Below are 12,719 nucleotides of genomic sequence, written 5' to 3'. Positions count from 1 at the left end.
GACCCTTTGCGCAATTCAGTATGATTTGCTTCTGCTACAGATTAGAACAAAGGCAGTTGAAGCGAAGCACCCAGGGAGTTGCAGTGTCATTGCTTCTTCAGGGATTGCCTTTCTTGACCAGTGATTTTTAAGTGAGAGGAAATTATTGAACAGCATGTAACAAACATTACAATGTTCAAACATTGAAGCTGCTCACATTAACGCTTCTCCCTGCAAATGTAATTCCATTCCTCTTTTTTTAAGTAGTTTGATGAGTTTTTAAGTAATTCATCAAGCAAAACATAAAAGAATTTTAATATTTTTGGTGAGGTGGTGCACAGAAACAAGCAGATCTTTGTAATCTCCCCTATTGTTCTCTTTACTTTGACAGGTTAGCTTTGAAATCTTGCAGAGCTCTCCTCAGTATGTGCTGAAAAGAAAAGCAGAAACTATTAACAATGGCCTTCAAGCTATTGAAAAGATGTTACAACACAAGAGTGAAAACATTGCAAAAGCCAAAGAAGTTCAGAAGGTAATCTTGCAAAAAAAATATTTTATGGGTGTTAAAAGATTTTTGGTTATTTCTACAGAGCCTGGTTTGTGGGAGTGTAAAGTGGCCCTAGATTCATTTTATGTCTGTAAAAGGAGAACAAGCAAGCATTTAGCTGGTGAATATTTACCAATTCTTTCTCACAGGAAAATACGTATTTTATTCAACTGAGAGTCACACCAGTAGATGCAGAATGTTCTGTTCTTGTCATATCAGTTCCGAAATCTTTGCAATTCCACATGCCCCACATGAAGAACAAATAACTCTGCTGTTATCTTTGAGCCTGACCTTATACTTAATTTCCCCTCTCTCCACATGCAGCAAATCTGGGATATGCTGGACCTTTGGCATTACAAACTCAATGAACTGGATGCAGAGGTGCATGATATAGTGGAGCAGGATTCCTGCCACGCACAGGAGTTGATGGATATCTTAGTGACCCCCCTTCAGCAGTACCAACAGGTCTCACAACTTGCCGAGCGCAGAACTGCCATTTTAAACAAGGTAGATGCGAACATAAAAGTTTTAAAAAAAAAAAAAATTACGTCTTATAAAAAAACAAAATAAAGGCTTTTCATAAAACATCATCAAAGGCTCTCAAATGAATAAAGAGTCAAAAGCTTGCTGTAGGTGCATTGGCTTATTGTAGCTAAGAGTTTCTGGAGTGTCAAACATCACCTCCAGCTGCTACCCCAAAGGATCTGCATCATGGTTGATGGGGATTAGCATGGGGAATTCATGCCCCTGGATGGGCGATGAGATGGTTCTCTGCTAATGAGCTATCTATTAAAGCAACATCGCCATATAAATCGCAACAATGCTCCCGTGAAATGTAAGCACGTTAAGCACCAAAGTTACCTTAGATTAGAGAAGGTAGCTTGAAACCATTAAACTGTTTCAGAAAAATTATGGTCTTTATTTCACCATACTGATTTAACTGACCTTGATGAAAATGCATCCCATTTTGTTTTAGTCTTGTCCATAGATGCATTTTTCCTATACAGAGAATAGAAATGCATTTGTGCCTTTTTGTAAAATCCTGTCATTTCTTAGGCTGCCAACAAGATGGAAGAATATGATGAACTCTTGAAGAATGTGAAAGTTTGGATAGAAAACACCAACTGCTTGCTAAGAGCAGATGCTCAAAATGATTCTGCAAAAAGCTTACGCAAACATACCGATGACCTTCAGGTAAGTGTTAATGCAGATATATGGTCTTGTTAGAACTGGTTGCTCTGCACAGACACAATTTTGCATTCTTAAGTCTTTCTGACATAAATAATTCACTATTTCAGTAAATCCTTTAAGTGAAAAATAGTTATAGTTGAAACTCATGAAATATAGATACTTTTCATTGTTGGACATATCTATCTTGTGAAAGCGCTGAACTGTAGTACATCTATCTTCCAAAAATGTGTGATTGTCTTCTGTTACTCTACTGTGTGGCTATAACCAGTTTTTACTGCCTGAATATATAGAGTTCTTTCTGTATTGTATGTATATGACCCAAAAAGGGTAAAGTGGTATTTTGATGTCTGTGTGTTAGATGGAAACTTTGAAGTGAATTGTGGTTTGGAAGGCAGTTATCACTGTATCTTGAAGGTAATTCTGATCACAAATTTCAAGCATCAAATGTTTTTAATATTACAGGGAAGATCAGGGCCAGGCAAGGGCCAAGAGGATTTCTGGCAATCTCGTATTTGAATTTTCTATACGTCTGCTCTTTGGCTTAGGCCAAGAGAGAAAGTTGGTGCTCTGAACATCGATTTTTGTATTAAAACTAGTAAGAATTCCTTACAAGTAGTTGATTGTTCTGGGCTGATACATTACAGAGCACGAAGCCACAATGGGGAGAGATTGTGATTTCCAAAATCTGTTAACATTTTTGTGACAAAAGCTTATTGTTTCTTGCATTTGTGATTTGGAGCGTTTTATGTGTTCTGGGCTGGGAAACGAGTGGATTTGGAAATGCATCCAAGGCTTGTGTTAGAGTTGAGACATGCATTCAGTCCTTTCCTTCAAATGCCACAGAGATAAGTAGATCACATGCATTTCTTGCAACCCTCACTGTTCTTCATGAAGACATTCGCTGTAATTAATCCAAAAGCTCATCCAGTTAGCTGCAGGAGATGGGAAGAATCTTCCCATCATGCACAATTGGCCAGATATTTTATGGAGCATTTTGTTACATCAGCTGTCGGCAGGCTGGTGTGCAGAAAACCCTTTTCAGGTGTCTGGCTGACATGTCTTGTTCATGTACTTGGGGTCAGCCTGACCATGGCAGAGGAGCTGGAGAGGAATCTTCTCCAGGGTCTCATACTTTTCTTTTTTTGGGGTGAGACCTCTCTCTGAGTTTGAAATCTTCCTCTTCATGCCTTTTGTTATGCTTATGTAGACTTATTTTATCTAACTGATTCCCTTGAAATCATGGCATCAGTCTGTCAGTTTTCTGCACGCAGGATGCAGCAGTTCAGTTCCCTTGGGAGTGAAGCGTTTTAGCCTGAACTAAGCTTTTGGGAATATATGCAATGGTCAGTGACATATTGAAATTAAAACTGGTTCCTTCTGGTTCTGACCTCTCTGAAACTTTCACGTTCACCATTGATGGATCAAACTAAGCTCTTATTTTGTCTCCAGATGGCTTTGGAAGACTCGGAGCAAAAGCAGAATCTTCTACACAGTGTTTACTTGGAGCTGGAGGAGCTAACACCAGTCTTTGAAACGGACAGTGTAATGCAACAGCTAAATGAAATAGATGATCAAGTAGCAACTTTACAGCACGAGATAGCAGAGATTCTTCCACAGATCCAGCAGGTGGCTGATGTAAGTTTGGGTCATCTATAAGTGCCTTTTGTTAGAGCTTCATCATATGTTATGAAATACAGCTTATATTGCCTGCATAGGCAAAAGGTGTGCTGGTTTTAGTAGGTGTGTCAAATGAGGTAATTAACTGTTTGGGACACAAACTGTCAGAAGTTGGTTGGTATCTAATTAAGCTGTAAAGCTAAGAAGTATTGATGAAACTCCTTGTTTAGGAGGAGAAATGCAGGGCTTGTTGACTGGCAAATTAAAAGGGCTTATCTTGCTGGAGGGTAGGGCTCCTATTCAGAGGCATCTGGACAGGCTGAAGAAATGGGCTGACAGAAACCTCAAGTTCAACAGAGGCAAATGCGAAGTTCTGCACCCACAATTGAACATGTCCAAATACCCATACAGGTTGAGGGACAACCAGCTGGAAAGCAGCTTTGCCAAAAGGGGCAGTAGTCCTGGTAGACAAGTTGATCATGACATGGCAGCATGGCCTTGCAACAAAGCAGCCAAAAACAGTGTTCTGGGCTGCCTGAGCAACAGCGTAGCCAGGAAGTCCATGGGAGCGATCTTCCTTTTGGGCTCCTGTGGGTGCTGTGGCCAGTTTTAGGTTTCCCAGTGTAAGAAAGACATAGACATACCCGGAGCAAGTCCAGGAAGGCCAGCAAGGTGGTCAGGGGGCTGTAGCACAGGGTGTGGGAGGAAAGGCTGGGAAACCTGGGTCAGTTCAGCCTGGAGAAGAGACAGGTAGGGAGCGGGGGCGGGGAGGCAGGTATTACTGCTGTCTACTACTATATAATGGGAGACTATAGTTATGACAGAGCCAGACTTTTCTTGGGGTATGCAGAGAAAAGATGAGCAGTAACAGACCCAAATTATAACACAGGAAATTCCATCTACATATTAGGAAGGATTTTTTTTTTTTTTTGCTTGAGATTGGTCAAACAACAGATCAGGGGCCCAAAGTGGGGGTAGAATCCCCGTCCCAGGACATACCCAAATCTCAACAGGATCAGGCCCCAAGTGACCTGCTCTGATGTGCACCACAGACCTCCTGAGGTCCCTTCCAATCTAATTTATTCTGTGACTCTTTCTCAATGAGAGTTCACAAGCAGCTGTACTGTATGTGGATCCATTTTTCATCTGACATAGGACTCTTCATATAGAAAGCTTCAATAGAAAGCTTCAACAGTGTAAGTAGACCAGTTTCCTATGCTGATAACTATCACCACTGGAAAATTGTCTTGTTACTACTGGTAATTTCTAATGTGACTTTTCAAGGATATTTCCATTCTGTATTCAGGCATTAAAACACACCAGGTGACCTTAGGTAGTTAATTCCTCCAGAAGTTACGATACATAATTTATAATACATAGCCTTTGATTGGTAGCATTCATTAACTATATGAACATTATATATGTGTGTGTGTATATATATAACATTAACATATCCTGCATATGCTGCACTTGTTTTTCAGTATTTCTTTTTAAATTTAAGTGAACGGCAGAAAGGCAAGCTGGCTTTGGTATTTGTACTATTTACAAATACTCTCTTTGTTCCCAAAATTTAGGAATTGGATGCCATTGAATCTCATGTGAAAGTGTTTGAGAAGGACATTGCCAAAATGAAGACAATCCTGTCATCAGAAGATCTGTTAGAATTTTCTCCTAAAGACCAACTTAAACATGGACAGGTCTGTGAAAACTCCTATGTAGGCTTTTTCCCTATATATTTATGCACAAGTTAGCATAAATATGTTTTCACAAGCATGAGGCTGTTTTGTGACTGCAAACTACCATGAACAAGCTTTTAGTATGTGACTTTGAAATGTTATTATTACACAAATTCTAATTCTTGGGTCAAAAAATGAAAGTATTATTTCAGTCATGATTTCGGCTACATGTTTCTACAGTAGCAAATAGTACAATCCAAGAGGAGCAGATTGATAGGGCAAAACAGTTGTGCAGAGGACCTGATATCTGTGTTGTATGTGTCTTGGGGGCTTGAGTATATAACTTTAAGCACATGTTGTCAAACATAGCTGCGAAATTTGAGTGTCTCCAATTTTGTAAAGTTTATGGCCTTTCAGACACGCTGCACATTACTCTACTTAGCAACAGTAATTAATCTGAAAATCTGAAAATCAGGCCCTGTTTTTCAAAAATGGAAGCAAAATTTAGCAGGTTTCTGAAAACATAGGCTGGAGTGACTTGCCTTAAACCCATTTCATCATGCAGGGACTTCACTGCAAAGATAACTTGGCCAGATGGTTTTCCTTCCTCTGCATGAGTGAAGTAAAGCAAAGTGTTATGGTATCTTTTCTTCTATACCACATGCAGTCCACATTGTTAGCTGACTGAAATGCAAATACCATGGGTTCAGTTTCAGGGGAGGGATAAAAATTTCATCATACTTCTCATAGCTTTGTTATCCAGAGTACAATTTTGTAATTGCTACGTTATATGGAAAAACTAAAGTAATATTTCTTCTGGAAAATAATATTCACCTACTTTCTTGTTTTAAATTGAAGCCTGGATAGTACGCTAATAACAAAACTTTCCTGATACGGGCTGATTATGAATGAAAGAATAAGCATCTCGATTCCAACTGTGGCCTTTTAAAATATTCTTCAGGGGAATTTAAGAAAAATATTAGTGATTAAAAGGCCCAGAGGTGGTTTGTATTTTTTTTTGTTCTGGAGTTCCCAGCTGAATGAGGTCTCAGTAGGATTTCGTATTTTTTTAGGAGAACCAAGTTGTGAGTTGGTATTGCCATTCTGTCTTGCCTAAGTTGATCACTGAGTCTTCCATAAAACGTGTATTGTAGTATGCAAGTGCACATTTCTGTTCATCCAAAACTGATAAAGGTAAACTGTGCATCCGCAATATGAAATTGCAATATGAAACGCTGACTTTGACAGGAAAGCCATCTTCAGAGGTTTCTGCTGGTTTCCATCCCGAATCATCATCTCAGCTATGTTGATAAGACTGTTTATAGGACCATGATAAAAGGCTGGCTTTAACATAGGCTATTTTGTGGCTGGTTTGCAGCACAAAAAAGAAAAACCACAGTTGGCTAGAGTGACATCAAAGGGTTTGCATCAGTTTTTTAACTGTCTTTACTGCCAAACATGTGTCGCTTTGACGTGACATGCTTAGTAAATAGTAACTAATCTGAATGTGACCCTTTTTTGTCACTAAGCAAATTTTATGTATGTATATGCAGAAAAAGCAAAATTGTAAATGTAGGTTATATCTTCATCTTGCTTTATATCACCTCACCATGGATTTTCACTTGTTCCAAGATTAAAATATTCTTCCGTCTTAAATGGTAAACTCGCCAAAGAGAACTTTTGCACATCATGACAGTAGTATAAATTTTCAGTGTTGATTTTTCCAACTCAGTATCACATCTGTCATCTATCCTGTATCCTAATAGGTTATACTTGACCACATTGGTCCCATGCAGAAGACCATTGTTCGTATACAGTCCTATGAAGAAGCACTTCGGCTACCAGGGGTGAAAATGCAACCTTTCTCAGTCTTCCAAAGAGCAAGACAACTCTTAAGAGAAATGAAAAAATTAGAAAAAATTACTAAGGAACAAAATGTCCTACTGGAGGTAATTGATTTTATTATATTTTTACTGTCACCTAAGCCACCTTTATTTTATAATAATTTTGATCACTAGACAATATTGGTTTTACAGGCATATAGTACACCTACATCTTCTATGTAATGGTTTGGGGATTTTTTTTGTTCTTTTTTTTCCTGTGTAATTTGATACAAAAACAGGGCACACTGGGTAGTCCTGAAATTTGTTTCAGTTTTCCAATTCAGTCACAATTGACACCATGTGTTGTGGCATATTGCAGAAGAAATGAACGCCCGAGTGTCTTATGATCTGGGTTTGCACAACTGATGATTGAAGTCCAGTGTTATACGCAGGTGCACACATCTGCAACGTTCAAGTCCTTAAACTTATCTTGAACATGGAAATTCTTTTTTGACGGCTATTACATAGAAATTGCTGACAATTAATAGTGGAAAGTCTTTTACTAAAGATGACCTTCCCAAATCAGTGAGGCAGGAAAGTGACCACTTTCTACCGCTGTTGCTTGATTAATTCATTGTTTTGAGGCAGGGCAACTCCTGCCCTCAGAAGGTCCCATGCAAGGATGTGTCTGCATAAGTGAACACGTGATGGGGGCTTGGAGGTACTGTTGGCCAGACCAGGTTTGGAAACAGAACTGATAAAAAAGCATCGGTGTGACACACAGCTGTACGAGAAGGCAGTGCTGGCGGGTCAGTGAGCGATAACTCATGGGCAGTAAGGGTTATGAAACAGCTATGCTGGCTCCAAACCTGAAGTAGTATCTCTGCAACACTTTGCTGATGTGGTTGTACCAGATTAGGAACGTTTTAATACAGGGGCATCCATGTCATGCTCCATTGCCCAGCGTAGATATACTTGGATCCAACCTGGAGATTGGTTATGCATGTTCCCACATCAGCAAAGGTATGCAAATTCTCATGTGACTCATCCATTTCTGGGCAGAAAGGTAGCAGCACCTAGAAAATTGAAATGGTACTTTGTTTTCTAAACCTATTACAGTAAAGCAGACTGTTTTGGAACATCTTGGCCATGCTTTAGAACAACACTCAACAATGGTTTAGAACATTTTCAACCACCCCAACATCTGCTGGAAAAGTAACACTGTGAGCTGTAGGCAATCCAGGAGATTCCTGGAATGCATGAAGGATAACTTCTTAAGCCAGGTAATAGGCAGCCCCGCCAGAGGGGATGTGACACTGGACCTGATGGTCACCAATGCAAGTGAGCAAACTGGTGACAACAGGATTGGAGGCAGCCTGGGCTGCAGTGATCACGCACTGGTGGAGTTCGCAGTCCTGAGGGATATGGGTCAGGCAAAGAATAAAATCGGCACCCTGAATTTTAGGAAAGCAAACTTCCAGCTCTTCAAGGAGTTAGTGAAGAGGACCCCCTTGGATACTGCCCTCAGGGGCAAGGGATCAGAACAGAGCTGGCAGAACTTTAAAGACACTTTTCATACAGTGCGGGAGCTCTCGATCCCCAGGTGTAAGAAATCGGGAAAGGAGGGCAAGAGACCAGCGTGGCTGAGTTGAGAGCTCCTGGTCAAATTAAAGGACAAGAAGGAAATGCACAGGCAGTGGAAGCAGGACAGGTATGATGGGAAGAGTATAGGGATGCTGCCCAGTTGTGTAGGGATGAAGTCAGGAAGACCAGGGCACACTGGAGCTGAACTTGGCAAGGGATGCAACGGATAAGAAGAAGGGCTTATACAGGTATGTCAACCAGAAAAAGAAGGTCAACTGATGAACACAACTGTTAGACTAGTAATAGTGGACTAAGAGAAGGCTGAGGTACTTGGCAATGACTTTTTTGCCTCTGTCTTCACTGGCTACCTCTCTCCCCACACCTCTTGAGTGGATGGAGTGCAAGGCAGGGACCGGGGAAGCCAAGTCCCTCCCACTGCAAGAGAAGATCAGGTTTGTGACCACCTGAGGAACCTGAACATACAGAATTCTATGGGACCTGACGAGATGCATCCCAGAGTCCTGAGGGAATTGGTTGATATAGTTGCCAAGCCACTCTCCATGATATTTGAAAAGTCACGGCAGTCAGGTGAAGTCCCTGGTGACTGGAAAAAGGGAAACATTGCACCCATTTTAAAAAAGGGTAGAAAGGAGGACCCTGGGAACTATCGACGTGTCAGCCTCACCTCTGTGCCTGGGAAGATCATGGAACAGATCCTCCTAGAAGCTATGCTAAGGTCCATGACAGGGAGGTGATTTGAGACAGACAGCATGGCTTCACCAAGGCAAGTCCTGCCTGACCAACGTAGTGGACTTCTATGATGGAGCAATTACATCAGTGGACAAGGGAAGAGCTAGAGGTGTCATCTAGCTGTCATCTATCTGGATTTCTGTAAGGCCATTGACATGGCCCCCGGCAACATGCTTCTCTCTAAATTGCAGAGATATGGATTTGATGAGTGGACTGGTCGGTGGATGAGGAACTAGTTGGATGGTCTCACTCGTGGTGTCCTCTGGGGGTCTGTATCGTGGTGACTTGTGGTGTCCTCTGGGGGTCGGTATCAGGACAAGTACTGTTTAATATCTTCATCAATGGCATAGACAGTGGCACTGAGTACACCCTCAGCAAGTTTGGAGACAACACAAAGCTGAGTGGTGTGGTTGACACACATGTGGGATGGGATGCCATCCAGAGGGCCCTGGACAAGCTGGAGAAGGGGACCCGTGTGAACCTCATGAGGTTCAACAAGGCCAAGTGGAAGGTCCTGCACCTGGGTCAGGGTAACTCTTGGTATCAATACAGGCTGGGGGATGAGTGGATTGAGAGCAGTCCTGTGGAGAAGTACTTGGGGGTACTGGTGGATGAAAAGCCGGCCATGAGCTAACAATGTGTGCTTACAGGCCAGAAACGCAACCGTATTCTGGGCTGCATTAGAAGAAGTTAGGACAGGGAACTGCTGGAGAGGGTCCAGCAAAGGGCAACGAAGATGATTAGGGGATTGGAACATCTCTCCTATGGAGAAAGGCTTAGGGACTTGGGTCTCTTTAGTCTAGAGAAAAGAAGATCGAGGGGGGATCTTATTAATACTTACAAATACTTAATGGGAGGATGCCAGGGGGATGGGAGCAGTCTTTTTTCAGTGGCGCCCAGTGATAGGACGAGGGGTAATGGGCATAAACTTGAACATAGGAAGTTCCATCTTAACATGAGAAGGAACTTCTTTACTTTGAGGGTAGTGGAGCACTGGAACAGGCTGCCCAGAGAAGTGGTGGAGTCTCCCACTCTGGAGACATTCAAAACCCGCCTGGACGCTGTCCTGTGCAACCTGCTGTAGGTGACCCTGTTCTGGCAGGGGGGTTGGACTAGATGATCTCCAGAGGTCCCTTCCAACCCTAACCATTCTGTGATTCTGTGAAGTGTGGCCAGCAGGTCGAGGGAGGTGTGTTCTGCCCCTCTACTCCCCTCTGGTGAGATCCCACCTGGAGTACTGCGTCCAGCTCTGGAACCCCCAACATAGGAAAGAGATGGAGTTGTTGGAGTGGGTGCAGAGGAGGGCCACAAAAATGATCAGAGGGCTGGAGCACTCTCCTGTGAGGACAGGCTGAGAGAGCTGGGGTTGTTCTTCCTGGGGAAGAGAAGGCTCCGGGGAGACCTTATTGCAGCCTTTGAATATTTAAAGAGGGCTTATAAGAAAAGTGGGGACAGACTTTTTAGTAGAGCCTGTTGTGATAGGACAAGGGGTGATGATTTTAAACTAAATGAAGATAGATTTAGACTAGGTATAAGGAAGAAATGTTTTACAGTGAGGGTGATGAAACGCTGGCACAGGTTGCCCAGAGGGGTGGTAGATGCCTCATCCCTGGAAACATTCAAGGTCAGGTTGAATAGGGCTCTGAGCAACCTGATCTAGTTGAAGATGTCCCTGCCCATGGCAGAGTGGTTGGACTAGGTGACTTTTAAAGGTCCTTTCCAACCCAAACCATTCTGTGATTCAATGATTCTGTATAACGTTTTACTGGGCATTTTGGAGGCCATGCAGACACAAGTGGCAGCTAAACCATGAAGGTCCATCTCTGATTTTCAGGTTGTGGAATTAAGAGTACCACACCAAGAGAACTCAAACATGCTACATGACTAATGCATGCTTGGAGTTTAGAAAAAAACAATGACTATGTGAGATCCTTATGATCCCTATGATCTTTTTTTTAAGTCCATACAATTTCTTATGTCTGAAAAATGGATGTGGTAAAACGTACCTTTTTCAGAGAGTTACCAGATTAAATACATGAGAATTTTCAAAACACTTTTAAACCATCAGAAACAGGGTGCTTTGCAATTATTTAGTGTTGTCATGAGACTTCTAACTGGTTTATGTGGAGCATTAGGTCAAGGTTTAGATTTTTCTCCGTTTTGAAATGGCTGTGACCTTTTTTGCTCAGCATTTGCCTTTATCTTATAGGCATCCAACAATCTGTAGCTGAGTGAAATCTCTTTGTGAGAAAACAGATTGGAAAAATTGCAATTCTTGGTAGCTGGGATATCAAACTGTGCAAAAAAGGTTTTCCAGTCCTGTTGAATTGGTTGAAAGTAGCAGTACTACAATACAAGTCTAGCACCAGCTAAAACATAACAAAGGATAAAGCTATTAAAGGATGGCATTTTGAGTGCTGCATTAGAAAGGTAGTAAGTATCCTGATAGAGAGGAAAGCGAATGGGAGGCAAGCTTCCTGTGCAAATATGTACTTAGTTATTTTTTTCCTGAGGATTAGTTTTGAAATTTTAGTGTTTGGGTGCATTTGCCCATATTTTGCTATCTGTGATGGAATAGGCTATAGCACTAGTAACTTCTGTATACATAAGTTACAGTGTAACACCTGGAAAAGTATAACAGAAACAACACCTGTAATAGGTAGTGTAGATGCTTTGGGGCAGGATTTTAGGTGACTTAAATCTGTTTTGAATGTTGCCCTTTGTTTTTTTGTTATGGCTGGTCAAGTACCACACCTATCACTACCTAAGTAACGTCATCAGGAAGAGGAGTTGGAAGCCACAATGGCTTCTACAGGTTTTCTGTGCAAGAGAGTGGCAGTATTTGCATATCTGATGATTTACTATGCTCATTTTTAGTAAGCTCTTCCATAGCAAATACAATGCCTGCCTGCACCTGCACTATGGGCAGGTGGGCCTTTTCCATAGGTGGGTCTTCTACTATTAGCACAATATGAAAAGTAGAGAGCAAATGTTAAGCAGGAAATAACTCAAAAGAGAGGCAACACTTCTAGGAAGAGATTCAGTCCCACATATAATTTATGTTATATTAGGAAAAGGATAAAATAAGAATTTTGCTCCACAGTGGGAGGCAGGGAACAGATTTATCTTCAAGCAAGTGGCTATATTCACATATTGGCCTGGGACAGAAGACATTGGAGTGTGTATACAAAATATTCATATTCTTTAGTTAGTCAAGGAAATTTGAGGTAGTACACATTTTACCTGTTACTAACAATCCTTTTCATGTGGAAGTGAAGACAGAATCTCCCTTTTAGGAGGACTTTTAGTTCCTCATTAAAACTGAGCAGGAGAAAACCGTCTCTTTTTTTCCTCCTCTGATTCTTTAGTTATGGCATTAAGATTATAGGCCACAATTAAAATATCTTCCTCTGCAATTTGGCTTTTTTTTAAGGGGGAAATATTTTTTCTTTCTTTGTAAAACCTGTAAATAAAACCAAAATAAATAATCATTTAGAACCTTATTAGTTTGTGTTTTATTGAGAGGGAGTGCTACTGTGAAGAAGTAACTGA

At 41.3% G+C, this 12,719-nt stretch overlaps 1 protein-coding gene across 1 annotated transcript in view; it reads left to right on the top strand.

Moving 5' to 3' along the window:
- SYNE2 (spectrin repeat containing, nuclear envelope 2) overlaps nt 1–12,719 on the top strand; it is a 178,975-nt gene that overhangs the window by 80,682 nt on the left and 85,574 nt on the right. Inside the window, 6 exon segments of the mRNA XM_009891211.1 lie at nt 371–511; nt 851–1,033; nt 1,583–1,720; nt 3,167–3,352; nt 4,909–5,031; nt 6,777–6,959. Of these exon segments, the coding sequence (XP_009889513.1) occupies nt 371–511; nt 851–1,033; nt 1,583–1,720; nt 3,167–3,352; nt 4,909–5,031; nt 6,777–6,959 (954 nt within the window).

The sequence above is a fragment of the Charadrius vociferus genome, unplaced genomic scaffold (genome assembly GCF_000708025.1).
Source record: "Charadrius vociferus isolate BGI_N301 unplaced genomic scaffold, ASM70802v2 scaffold308, whole genome shotgun sequence".
Classification (NCBI taxonomy): Eukaryota; Metazoa; Chordata; class Aves; order Charadriiformes; family Charadriidae; genus Charadrius; species Charadrius vociferus.
Note: the sequence above shows the minus strand (reverse complement) of the source record. Positions and strands in the feature narration are given on the sequence as shown.